The following is a 14,123-nucleotide window of genomic DNA, read 5'->3' on the forward strand; positions in this document are numbered from 1 at the left end:
CTGGAAGAGGGGCAACCAGGACAGGATCGGTGCCCCGACCGGGACTAGAACCCGGTGTGCTGGCGCCGCAAGGCGGAGGATTAGCCTAGTGAGCCGCGGCGCCGGCCAATATTGTTTTATTTTAAAACACACACTATTGGATACAAATGCCTTTTCCCATTGTGGTAGGGAAGATTACACTGATCATCTCTTCCTCGCTGTGAATGCCCTGTTCTCAGAGTCTTAGAAAGGACGAGAAGATAATCTCTTCCTTTGCTTTCCTGTTTGTTGTAATAACAGTCCTTTGATACCAGTAATTATATGATCGGTTTTTCATAACTGGTGATTATTATTAACGTTTTGCAGTGGCTGCTTTTCCTTGGTATCTTAACACCCAAGCATTGCTTCCAACTTGTTTGTGGCAGGTTCATTCACACTAAATATATAATCATTATTTACTTTCTTCTGCGCCACTACGCCGAGCCTCACAAAGGCTGCTGAGGCACTTCTGTGTGCATCAGAAGATAATACATCCCAACACTGAGAGGCACCTTGACTGCGGAGATGCCTCGTGAATTTTCTAACAGCAGTCAAGCATTGCTTCTCGGTGAAGTGGTCGGATTCTGCTTTCGAGAGGCCTATAACATTCCACAAAAGTTCTGTCGAGTCCTCTGAACAGTTGCAGCCCAGCATTTGCTTTGTCCGCAGCTGGGAGGTCCCTGGTAGTCACTTGTATGTCTCACTTTCACAAAGCAGGGACCAATCTTCTTCAAAGTCCTTTACTGTGTCTCCTGGGAAGAAGATGAACTCATCCGGGAACACAGTGCAGGAAATGAAAGCAACCAAAGACATCCTCTTTCCTGAAGCCACGTGTCATCCGCCACGCTACGGCGACGAAGGAAAAGCGCACACAAGTGTTGGGCAGCTGGTTCCGCTAGGTCGGGCACATGAGCAGGGTGATGTGCTGGCAAATCAGTCCATCGACCACTTCTGAGTCTGCAGTTGTCACCTGCACAATCAGGTGCAGACTCTGGGACTGGGCTACTTCTTTGGCAGGCTCATGATTGGGCCAAATGAGAACTCCTCCGGATACCCAGGCTTCATCCTTTCAGCCGTCAAGTCTTTTCCACCAGAGCATCAAAGTCCGCGGATGGCCGGTTCCAGTATGCAGATGCTGTGTTTTGTAGGCAACTTTGGTGAGCACGCCACGTGTGGCCTTGGCCTGCTTCTGGGAAACATACCTTGGAACCAAGTTATGTGGGCTCCTCCTCATCACCCCAGAGGCCAGAGATTGAAGGGACACAGGGTCTCCAAGGTCCGCAGGGATACTTCCAGAATTTTCAGAGAAAAATCTGTCTCACTTTTGACAATCCAGTTATAGATTCTTTTGGCTTAGGAACCCCTAGAAGCTCACATGCATAAAGAGTTTCTTCTGACCTTATCCTAGCTGATGCTGACCGGCACAAGAAAGGTATTCAAAACTTCTCTTTAAAAAATGGTTCGAGGGCCAGCATCGTGGCATAGGTTAAGCTGCCACTTGCAGTGCCAGCATCCCATATAAGTGCCACTTTGAGTCCCAGATGCTCCACTTCTAATCCAGCTGTCAATGAGCCTGGAAAACAGCCAAAGACAGCCCAAGTACTTGGTCCTCTGCACCCACATGGGAGACCTGGAAGAAGCTCCCGGCTTTAGGCTGGCCCAGCCCCAGCTGCTACAGCCATTTGGCAAGTGAACCAGTGAACGGAAGACCTCCTTCTCTTCTCTCTGTCTCTCCCTCTCTCTTAACTGCATTACAAATAAATACATAAAATCTTTTTTAAAAAAATGGTTCTATCACAATACTCAGAAGGCCAAATTTAGAGGTCAATGTTTTATCCTTCTAGGAAAAATTCTACAGGAGCATAACCATTCTGAAACATAGTTTTTACATAGTCAGAGAATACAGGCAGTAGGGTTTATTGCCACCAAAGCTGTGCCACACCTGACATCCTGCACAGCTCACTAACCATTTTCATTCCCAGGAAGTCCCTTCCTGCTGCTGTAACTGGCACAGTAAGGCATAGAAATGACAACATGAGAAAGTCAAGGTCAAACTCAGGGTAAACAACAAGGCACAGCAAGCCAATGTGGAGAGGGAAAAAGATGGATACAGAACTAGAATAAAAGGAAAGGAAGCTTGGTGTCAGGTTTGAATACCTTCTTCATTTATGCACATTTTTGAGAAAATTTGTTTAAATATTTGGCTCAATGTGAAAGCAAAAAACTGCATGGCTCCCAGACTAAATCTGTGGCTCATTTCATCCAAGATCTCACAAATTGCCTCTCGAAGGACATTGATAGAGTGGGGTGATTCCGTGGAAAGCTGTTTAATGATATAATGAATCTCTTCAGAATTGAGAACGCTATTTTTAATATCACTTGGCTCACAAGGGCTACCACTCTTTATAGACAAGAGGTGCATAGCATTTCCTTGCGAATTTCAAATCACTGACATGCCTCCTCTCTTCTACAATGTCTTCAAACTCACCCCACTTTTGGAGCTTAAATAGAGAAGGATGGCAGTGCTGGGATTGGTGCAGTCAACAGAGAAGCAAGAAGTGCATGAATGAGAAGAGTCCATGGTGTGGCTGCCAGCCCTGGGCAGGGCCTGGTTTTCTTGGCTAAGCCTTGGTGGTGCTGCTCCCAGGATCAGCCTGTGACCTTACCTAGGGTGAGGGCGCCCTCTGCAACTACTCCCCAGGGCCTAAAAATATATCTTAAAAAAAAAAAAAAAAAGAAAGAAAAAAAGGACACCCTCAATAGACGCCAAGACAATGGGGCTGTCCGATCTTGGACTGTGAGCCAAAATAAACCTCCTGCCTTTATGAGTAGTTTATTTTAGGTATCTCACTGTCATCATAAAAAAACTGACAAACTCCATAGATAGTCCTCTAAGCTTTGTCTTTTCTAGGTTAAATGATTGTTCGCTTTTCAAATATTTATAGATCATCCATTACACGCCACATGCTGTGTTATGAGCTGTGGCTGGGCCTGGCGCTGTGGCATAGTGGGCTAAGCCTTTGCCTGCAATGCCGGCATCCCATATGGACGCTGGTTCAAGTCCTGGCTGCTCTTCTTCCTATCCAGCTCTCTGCTATGGCCTGGGAAAGCAGTAGAAGATGGCCCAAGTGCTTGGGCCCCTGCACCCACGTGGGAGACCCGGAAGAAGCTCCTGGTTCTTAGCTTTGGATTGGCGCAGCTCTGGCTGTTGCGGTCAGTTGGGGAGTGAACCAGTGGATGGAAGACCTTTCTCTTTGTAACTCTACGTCTCAAATAAATAAAATCTTCCGAACCAAAAAAAAAAGAACTGAGGCTACAGCAATGAACAAGACAGACATTATCCTTGCCAACATGGCACCGTTGTCTAAGAAGGGAAACAGAATAAAAAAAAAAAAATTGATGTTGATATCTGCTTCTGGAAAGATGGCATAGAAATGACTTTCTCTATCCCTTCCACTACCTATTGCCAAAACCCCTGAACATGAAACGTTAGACAAACGTAAGAAGGCTTGGAACAGTGAAAGGTTCTGAGCTCCCTGGGTTTTCTTCTTAACCTCATGTATGCAACTCTGGGTACTGGAGAAGCTGGCAAGTCACAAAGGCTGACCGTGACCATGAGCAGGCCAAGTGGGAGCCGGGGTCGTCATGGCCAGGGGCCAGTAAGGGAAGCTCCCTCTCTGATGTCAGCAGAGACCACTCGGGGAGGCTGGACATTCACCCTTAGCCACCAGTACCAAGCGGCCCTTCCCTCTCCTGCCTGGGCTTGTATCTTAGGAAGGCTGAACAGTCAGAACCTTGATCACTGCTCAGCAGGAAAGAGATCACCCCCCACCCACCTGGCACCTCTCCCACCCCCGACAACCTAGGGAGCGGTAATGAGGTCCCTTCCCATTCACAGCCAGGGTGGTATCAGTGGAGACCTAAGGTAGAATCCCAAGTCACACCCAGCCCCAGCAGTCACAAGCGGCCCTCCTGTCTTCTCCTGGGGCGCCAACACAGGCTGACTGACGACGTGGAGTCCACGTGCAGGTGGTACACTGCAGGAGGCAATGTGGTGCAGGGGAGGCCCCCGCTTACAACTCTGCCACACAGCACAAGGCTTCCGTGGAAAGCCACTCATACCAAGAAGCAGGACGGTCTCAGGATAAGATGATCACTAAGTGCCTCCACGGAGTTGACAAAGACTCAGAGGTATCTGATAAGGATTTTAAAAGCAGCCAGCATAAAACTGCGGCGATAACAAATTACAGGTGCTGGCGGGGTGGTGCAGCGAGTGGAGCCACTATCTGCAACACCAGCATCCCGTATTGGAGCGCTGGCTCAAGCCCTGGCTTGCTCCAGTCTAGCTCCCTGCTAATGTGTCTGGGAAAGCAGCAGAAGACGGTCTAAGTTCTTGGGCCTATCGCTCACATAGGAGACCCAGATGGAGCACATAGAAGTCAGTCAGTCTCTCTCTTTCTCTTTCTCTCTCTCTCTCTCTCTCTCTCACTCTGCTGTTCAAGTAAATCTTTAAAAAGAAAAAGAAATTACAAAAAAAAAAAAGAGAGAGAGAGAGAGAGAGCGAGCCTCAGTGAGGAAATACAAAGTACAAAGAATAACCACATGGAGATTTTAGAATGGAAAAATATGAGCTAGAAAACCACAATGAATAGGCTCATAGTAGACTATGGCGGACAGAGAATAAAGAATCAGTGACCTCGAAGACATAAAACCAAATGATCCAATCTGAACAGATACCTTAGGGTTACATAGGACTATACCTAGATATGTCATCAGAGCCCCAAAAGGAGAAGGGAAAAATATGAGGCTGAAACCTTCCCAAATTGGGTAAAAGACAGAAATAAGATTCAAAATCTATATGTACCTCAAATAGGATAAATATAAAGAAATACACATCAATGTATTTCATAGTCAAACTTCTAAAAACTAATGACAGGTTATTTCTTAAAGCTTTATTTATTTGAAAGGTAGAGTTACAGAGAGAGGGGGAGAGACAGAGAGAGACAGAGAGACACAGAGAGAGATCTTTGATCCACTGATTCACTCCCCAAATAGCTGCAACCGCCAGGACTGCCCAGGTGGAATCCAGGAGCTTCTTCTGGGTCTCCACATGGCTGCAGGGGCCCAAGGACTTGGGCCATCTTCTATTGCTTTCCTAGGTCATTAGCAGAGGGCTGGATCGGAAGTGGAGTAGCGGGGACTCCAATTGGAGCCCATATGGGATGCCGGCGCTGCAGGCGAGGCTGAACCTGCTGCGCCACAATGCCGGTCCCTAAGGAGAAATTCTTGAAAGCTGATAGAGGGAAACGATGCATTATCTGTTGGAGAAAATTTTAAAGATTGTGGGCCGGCGCCGCGGTTCAACAGGCTAATCCTCCGCTTGCGGCGCCGGCACACCGGGTTCTAGTCCAGGTTGGGGCGCCAGATTCTGTCCCGGTTGCCCCTCTTCCAGGCCAGCTCTCTGCTGTGGCCCGGGAGTGCAGTGGAGAATGGCCCAAGTGCTTGGGCCCTGCACCCCATGGGAGACCAGGAGAAGCACCTGGCTCCTGCCTTCGGATCAGCGAGATGCGCCGGCCGCGGCGGCCATTGGAGGGTGAACCAATGGCAAAGGAAGACTTTTCTCTCTGTCTCTGTCTCTCTCTCTCTCACTATCCACTCTGCCTGTCAAAAAAAAAAAAAAAAAAAAAGAGAGAGAGAGAGAGAGAGATTGTGGACATTTTGTCAGAAACTGTAGAGGACAAAGAAGTGGTACAGCATTTTTAAGTGCTGAGGAAAAAAAACTGTCAGCCCTGAATTATATAAGGAAGCAAGGGGAAAAAAAATCTCAGATGAAGGAAAACCAGAATTTGTCACCAGCATATCAATCCTAAAGAATGACTAAAAGACCGCTGTATTCCAAAAGCTGTACCTATGAAATTTATTAAATAAACGCTTTCTTAAAAAAAAAAAAAAAAAAAAAAAAGATGACTAAAAGAAGTTCTCTAACACAAAGGGAATATAAATTTAATTTCATTTAATTTATTTGAGAGACAGTGAGACAGACAGACAGCCATCTCCCAGTTACTGGTTCACTCCCCAAATGCCTACAACAGCTGGGGCTGGCCCAGGTCAAAGCCAGGATCTCAGAACTCCATGCAGGTCTCCCACGTAGATTTCAGGGATTCAACTCCCCGAGCTATTGCCTGCCACATCCCAGGGTGTACACTAGCAGGAAGCTAGAATGGAGCTGGGAGCTGGCAGCTGAACCCAGGCAGTGCAAGGTGGGATGCTGCGGGCATGCGCAGTGGTGTGTTAACTGCTGCGCATGACAAATGAAGGAATCTTGGAATATCAGGAGGGAAGGAAGAAGAAAGTAAAGAGCAAAAAATAGGGGTAAATACAATAGACCTGCTTTCTCCTCTTGAGTTTTATAAATTAAGCTTGATGATTCAATTAAAATGATTGCACCATCGTATATGGTTCTAATTGCATGTGGAGGAAATATATTTAAGGAAGTTATAAATCAGGGAGGGTAATAAGGTTTTGTTCTGTCTAACTCATGAAGTGATGATACTGGTAACTTCTGATGAGCTATGCGTATATAACTTATAATGCATCATACATATATATGAAGGGACCTTAAAAAGTTTGCAGAAAAACTGAATCAAAAGATACGTTTGTTTTGATGTAAAAACATTTGAAATCCATGCATACTTTTTTTAATAGCATGCATTTTCCCTGAGTTTTTGGAAGACCCTGCCAACTTGTATAATACAGCCACATGTCACTTAAAGACGGAGACACATTCTGAGAGGTGCGTCACTAGGTGACTTTGTCATTGTATGAACATCCTGGGTGCACTTAGACAAACACAGATGGTGCAGGTCTAGCACTTGATGCGGCCTCCCTGTACGATTAAGAGACAGGGAAACGCGAGGTGCACAGGGCTGCTGGTGGTGTCGCATGGTGCACTGTCTTATGGTCAACTTCCACACATGCAGAACACTCTAAGATGATGAAAGGTACAGTCTAGTGAATACATAGACCAGTCACATGGTCTGTGTGTCTTATCATGATCCAGTATTATGGACTATTCACAACTGTCTTTGCCACACTTTTGTACAACTGGCGGTGCAGGAGGAGTGCTTACACAGACAGCACCACAAACCCGTGAGTAGTGTGCTGTGCTGTGACATTGTGACAGCTGTGACGTCACTGGGTGAGGGGAACTTTTCAGCTCCACTTTAATTTTCTGGGACCACCGTCATATAGGCGATCCCCTGTTGACTGAAACATTATCATGTGGTGCATGACTTCATATTGCTTAAAAGAACCAATGTGAAAATATATAATTATAATCATAATAACCCACACAAAGGCAGGGGAAAACAGAAATGGAAAGTGGGGCATAAACAAAACAAAACATAAAATGCTACCTTCCGCTTTCAAATGTCAATAACTATATTACATTTCAATGGCCTAAATACATCATCCACAAGACAGACTGGTAGAATGGATTTTTAAAATGACCCAACCATGTGCTGTCTGTAAGAAACACATTTCAAATATAATGATATAGGTAGGTTGGAAGTAAAAACACAGAGAAGCTACATCATTCAAACATTAATCCAAAGAAAGCAAGAGTGACTATAGCAATATAAGATAAAGTAGATTGCAAAAAAAAAAAAAAATCACCATGGACATAGAAACGTTACGTAATGATCAAAATGTCAATCCACCAAGAAGTCATGGATTTCTATGTGCGTATGCACCCAATTACGGAGCAGATAAAAACATAAATCAAAACCCAGCAGAACCGGAAGGAGAAATAGACTAATCCACAGTTACAGTTGGAGACTTCAATACCCTTTTCTCAACAATTAATGACCAGCTAGACAGAAAATCAGCAAGGAGGTAGAAGAACCTAACACCGCCATCAAGCCACAGGCTGGAATCAATGTTTCTAAGACACGGCACCTCACAAGTGGAGTCCATAGATTTTCATGTGCCTGTGAAGCAGACAGCAAGACACGCCACAGGCCGGATGGACCATAAAACAAATCTTAGCCAATTTCAAAGAACTGAGATCATACAGCATGTTCTCGGACCACAGCATAATCAACCTGGAAATCAGTAACAGAAAGATATCAGAACAATCTCCAAACACTTAGAAACAACACAAAACACTTCCAAATAATTCGTGCGTCAAAGAAGGCAGGCTCAGGGGCATGAAAAGGAAAATGCATCCTATCAACATTTGATAGAACACAGTAGCGTTGAGAATAGTTTTCAGCATGAAATGCTTGCATTAGAAAAGAGGGAAAGTTTCAAATCAATGCCTTGACCTCCATGACCACGACGGTTCCAGTGGCGCCTCGGATCAGGACACTCCGGCCCCTCTGCCGCACCCTGGGGCCGCCCCTTGGCCCATGGCTTTCCCTTACCAATACCCGCCGCCCCCACACCCCTACAACCCGCACCCGGGCTTCCCGGAGCTGGGCTACAGCTATGGCGGAGGCAGCGCCAGCAGTCAGCACAGTGAAGGCAGTAGGAGCAGTGGCTCCAACCGCAGCGGCAGCGATCGAAGGAAGGAGAAGGACCCGAAGGCAGGGGACTCCAAGTCAGGCGGCAGTGGCAGCGAGTCGGACCACACGACTCGCAGCAGCCTGCGTGGGCAACGAGAGCAGGCTCCCAGCGAGCGCTCAGGCCCGGCGGCCAGCGAACACAGCGACCGCAGTCACCACTCGCTGGCCAGCAGTCTGCGCAGCCACCACACGCACCCCAGCTACGGTCCTCCCGGAGTGCCACCGCTCTACGGGCCCCCCATGCTGATGATGCCCCCGCCGCCTGCAGCCTTGGGGCCCCCTGGAGCCCCTCCGGGCCGTGACCTAGCCTCGGTGCCCCCCGAACTGACCGCCAGCAGACAGTCCTTCCGCATGGCCATGGGAAACCCCAGTGAGTTCTTCGTGGATGTGATGTGAGCAGGGCCCTCCCCAACTTCCATCCTGCCCCCTCCCTGGCCGGCCAGCCCTTCTCCATTCGTCCATCTTTTTTACTTTGGTACCTGAAAGGGAAATAAACCCAGAGCAACGTCACTAGCTCAAGATAGAAGTTTAAGAAAGTTGAGAATGTCAGTGCAATTACAACATTATTCAGTTTTCAGTGTTACATAGATTCCTCCCCGGAAAACTACAGGGTACTGAGAGCTCATAACATGTGGACCTGATTCCTCCACTGGTTCTTAATGTTACTCATCTCCTTGACCCTCCAAGAACCTGCTTACCTTTCTCTGAACTTAAATGCTTGGAAGGGAAAAATCTGTTTCCGATCAGGCATCACCTCCTTTGTTCTAGAGATGATACTTTTCTTAATGGGGCCACAACCTTCTTTGGCTTTCTAAGTAGCCACAACATACGTTCTTGTATCATTTTTAGTCTTGCAGTCAAATAAAACTTTCAGATCTTTGCATATGAACAGAAAAATATCTTCAGCGTTAGTACTTGTATAATTGGTAGTCTGAACGTAAATGGAATAATCTTTGCAGCCTTTCATTTTGTCAAACGTAGTCCAATTCTGTCCCAGCCATCAGGATAGCATCCCAGGGGCTGGTATTGTAGCATAGCAGGTAAAGTGGCTGCCTATGATGCTGGCATCCCATGTAGGTGATGGTTCGAGTCCTGGCTGCTCCACTCCAATCCAGCTCCCTGCTAATGGCCTGGGGGAAAGCAGCAGAAGTGACTCAAGGGCTTGGGCCCCTGCCACCCACATGGGAGACCGGATGGAGCTCCTGGCTTTGGCCTGGTCCAGACCTAGCCATTGCAGCTGCCCATCCAGGGAATGAACCAGCAGATGAAAGATCTCTGTCTCTCCCTCTCTGTATATAACTCTTAGTTTCAAATAAATAAACAAGCAAACAAATACATCTTTTAAAAAATGATGGTATTACAATTCCATTTAGCTACTACCTACAATTCGGCTTGTTTTTGCACTGTGCGTCAGCTGCAGGTAGCCCAGTACATATCATCCTACCTGCCTCTCAGTCACTGCCATGGAGAGGCACTGCCTTTGGTCCTCCAGCTACTAATGCCTTCAGGCTTTGCCTCAGTTTTTTTTTTTTTTTTTTTTTTTTTAATGTGCTAACATCTACTCCCCCTTAAATTTTATTTCTTCATCTTTATTTATTTGAAAGGCAGAAAAACAGAGACAGATGAGAGAGAGCCCTTCCACCCACTGGGTCCATCAGTTGCTGCCTCCCAGGGCACACATTAGCACGAAGCTGGAATCAGGAGCAAAGCTAGGACTTGAACCCAGGCCCTCTGGTAAGGGATGCAGGTATCCCCAACCGGCATCTTAACAGCTAGAACAAACACCTGACCCTCCAATACATGTTCAAGGGGCAAAAAGTACGACGCCAAAGAGAGCACACCCTAGGTTATAAGAAGAGGAGTGAGTAAACCTATGTGTTCCTAGCTGCACATATCTGCATTTAAAAATCTCTAAAAGCTTCCAGAGTCACAGAGCATCCCCTGGGGCAGTGCGCATCCTGCCAGCCACCAGACCAACTCCAGCCACCTGGAAGAACTCGAGTCTCACTAATCCAAGTAGTCCTGCCCTGGACTAGCAATGGCTAGTCCCAACACGCCCTGTTACACAGGGTCCGTGCCCATCACTTGTTAATTCTTTTGGTGCTGCCCTCAGTCCCGTTCCTCGTGCTGCATGGCCTCATCCTCAACCTCCTGCCCTAGGCTCCCTCCCTCGATCCTGCCTGAGCCGCTGGTTGCCCTGGGGTACCAGCTGGGGCCAAACAAGACACAGCCAGCATGCTCCAAGTGGGTGATTCGAGATTTTAATAAGGGGTTCTTTGTGACAGCACAGGCAGGGTCTAGGAGATCCGCAGGGAGAGGGCAGCAGGGAGAGGGCAGTACCCTGGGCAAGGGGATGGAGCAGCTTTCGGAAGGGTTGGGTGGAGGAGGCCCTGGTGTGAGCTGAGACCTGTGGCTGGTTGCAGGAGGCAGACATCGCACTGGAACGCATCAGTGAGAGACGTTGGCAAAGTGGAAACCGCGACCTCCCATCTCCTACAGGTAACCGTCAGGTCCAAAACCAATGGGGGGCTCCAGGAGCCCACTGAGTCTCTCCCAGAGGTCAGCCTCCCAAGCACGAAGCATGGTGGGGAAGGGTAGTGAGTGCACCCAAGGGGCAAATAGAACTTGGCTAGCAGAGTTTAGAAAAACCACCAAGGAAGAATTTACAACGTACGGTAACAAAATAGAAGAGTACGATGAACTCCAAATAGCCATCATCCAGCTTCAACAGTTATCAAGTAGGGCCAGCCCCATGTTATCTATATCCCCACTTGTCCCCCCGCCCCGCCCCTTACTGCTTTGTAACCAATGCCAGGCGGCACCATACCACGTCCTGTCAATAACCCATATGCATCTAAGAGACAGGGAATCTTGCTAAGCCCCAGCACCATAAGTCATAAGGATAACATAGAAACAATTCCTTAATATCATCTAAATCCAATCAATGCCAAATGTGACACTGATAGTTTCCCCTCCACCTCTTTTCCTTTACTTTCAATTTCCTGTCAAAGAAAAGCAGACATTTGTCCTGTAGCATTTCGTGCCATCTAGATTTGAGTGGCCGTGTCCCCATGGTTTAGTTTAAGGTGTACTTTCCTCGGTATTTTTTATATGGGCTTAGAGTTGGCTCTAATTCCTTCACAGATGGTGGCGTGTTCTACCTCTCGTTGACAAGTTTTGTGAGGTTAGCGGTGGCGAAAATCACTGGAGGTTAGAAAGTGCTGACATTCACACTGATCATTTCCTCTTCATATGTGAGCTACTTTGCAGACTGGTTTTCATGTGTTCAACTCACAATACCTTATGGAGCTCCCTCACATCACCTGGAACGGCTCTAATTCATCCTTTTTCTTGGCTGTATAATATCTATATTAAACCTGTACCAACTGTTCTCTGACAGACAGGTTTTTATCTGGCATTCAGTTTTTGGTGACTATAAGTGACACTGCACTGAAACATCCTTTCATGTGCATCCTTACTGTCACTTTCTCCCCTGTGGAAAAGAGCGCCAGGAGCAGGCTTCCTGGGAAAAGGGAAGTTGCAATATTAACAGACATGACCAGATTACTTTCTTTTTAAAAAATTTTTTTGAACGATTTATTAATTTATTTGAAAGGCAGAGCTACAGAGAGGCAGAGGCAGAGGCAGAGAGAGAGAGAGAGAGAGGTCTTCCATCCGCTGGTTTACTCCCCAGGTGGCCGCAACAGCTAGAGCTACACCGATCTGAATCCAGGAGTCAGGAGCTTCTTCTGGGTTTCCCACATGGGTGCAGGGGCCCAAGGACTTGAGCCATCTTCCACTGCTTTCCCAGGCCATAGCAGAGAGCTGGACCGGAAGAGGAGCAGCCGGGACTCGAACTTGCGCCCATATGGCATGGCAGCACTGCAGGGGGCAGCTTTACCCACCACGCCCCAGCGCCAGCCCCAGATTACTTTCTAAAATGGCTACCTTACTTCAATTCCCACAGGCCACATGTAGGAGGACTCTAAACTGTATCCCCACCAGCCACAGGTATTAGAATTTTTATGTTTTGCCAGATTCTGGGTATAAAATGCTGTCTCATTGCAGAAGTCCCTGCAGCTACATTGCTTCGATTTAAATTCTGGCTCTGCTACAGGCTGTGTACCCAGCACAAATGAAACTGTTAGCATTGCAGTTTTCTTAAATATAAATGGAAGTAAAAAAGTCTGGAAAAATGAATTAAAAGATATGTTTACTTTGGTACAAAAAATTTTGAAATCTATCCTTTTTTTATACACATTTTCAATGAACTTTTTGAAGACTTCATATAATTTTTCTGCGCAAACAGGGCTCCTTGGAGAAATGGCTGATACTAGTCAAAAGGTGGAAATGTACAAAATAAACAAAGATGCTAACCAGTGACTATTGGGGTTGTGTGCAGAGGACAAGGACACCGACTTGAATGAGCTCCCACTGGCTTAAGATGACATCATTTGGGGCCTGCACTGTGGCGCAGCAGGTTAAGCCATCGCTTGCGACATCAGCGGCCCATATCACATCACTGGTTCCAGTCCCAGCTGCTCCACTTCCTATCCAGATTCCTGCTAATGTGCCTGGGAAAACAGCAGAAGATGGATCAAGTACTTGGGCCCCTGCCACCCACGTGGGAGACCTCCATGGAGTTTGAGGCTCCTGGCTTCGGTCTGGCTCAGCCCTGGCTATTGTGGCCATTTGGGGAGTGAACCAGCCGATGGAAGATCCATCAATCAACAATTCAATCTCTCTTTCTCTCTCTTCCTGTTGCTCCTTTCTTTTTTTTTTTTTTTTTTTTTTGTTTTTTTTTTTTTTTTTTTTTTTTGACAGGCAGAGTGGACAGTGAGAGAGAGACAGAGAGAAAGGTCTTCCTTTTGCCGTTGGTTCACCCTCCAATGGCCGCCGTGGTAGCGCGCTGCGGCCGGCGCACCACGCTGTTCCGATGGCAGGAGCCAGGTGCTTCTCCTGGTCTCCCATGGGGTGCAGAGCCCAAACACTTGGGCTATCCTCCACTGCACTCCCTGGCCACAGCAGAAAGCTGGCCTGGAAGAGGGGCAACCGGGACAGGATCGGTGCCCCGACCGGGACTAGAACCCGGTGTGCCGGCGCCGCAAGGCGGAGGATTAGCCTGTTGAGCCACGGCGCCGGCCTGTTGCTCCTTTCAAATAAAGAAATCTTTCCCCAAAAAGGGCTTACTTGAGATCATTTGAACATCAGAATGAATAAGTACTCCAATGGATTAATGAACATCATTCTTTTTTAATTCATGAATTCATATTGATTCTTAAAATATGAAGCAAAAAGCCAGACAAGTGGCCAACGTTGTGGTGCAGTGAGTTAACCCATTGCCTGAGACGCCGGCATCTCTAATCAGAGTGCTTGTTTGAGTCCCGATTCCAACCCAGCTCCCCGCTAATGCACATGGGAAAGCACCGGATGAGGCCCAAGTGCTTGGGCCCCTGCACCCACGTGGGAGACCCGGATGGAGTTTCCAGCTCCTGCCTTCAGCCTATCCCAGCCCTGGCTGTTACAGCCAACTGGGGAGTG

The 14,123-nt window shown here is 47.3% G+C and overlaps 1 protein-coding gene and 1 pseudogene across 1 annotated transcript; one reads left to right on the forward strand and one right to left on the reverse strand.

Annotated features, from left to right (window-relative positions):
• Positions 1-366: 366 nt before the first annotated feature.
• LOC133753555 (dihydroxyacetone phosphate acyltransferase-like) lies at positions 367-2,599 on the reverse strand (annotated as a pseudogene).
• A 976-nt stretch (positions 2,600-3,575) lies between these two features.
• On the forward strand, positions 3,576-9,036 carry LOC133752826 (segment polarity protein dishevelled homolog DVL-3-like). The gene is made up of 2 exons (XM_062183123.1): positions 3,576-3,677; positions 8,310-9,036. The coding sequence occupies exons 1-2, from the start codon at positions 3,576-3,578 to the stop codon at positions 8,976-8,978; spliced, it is 771 nt and encodes a 256-aa protein (XP_062039107.1). The 3' UTR covers positions 8,979-9,036.
• Positions 9,037-14,123: the final 5,087 nt, after the last annotated feature.

Source organism: Lepus europaeus, chromosome X (assembly GCF_033115175.1).
Source record: "Lepus europaeus isolate LE1 chromosome X, mLepTim1.pri, whole genome shotgun sequence".
Taxonomy (NCBI): Eukaryota; Metazoa; Chordata; class Mammalia; order Lagomorpha; family Leporidae; genus Lepus; species Lepus europaeus.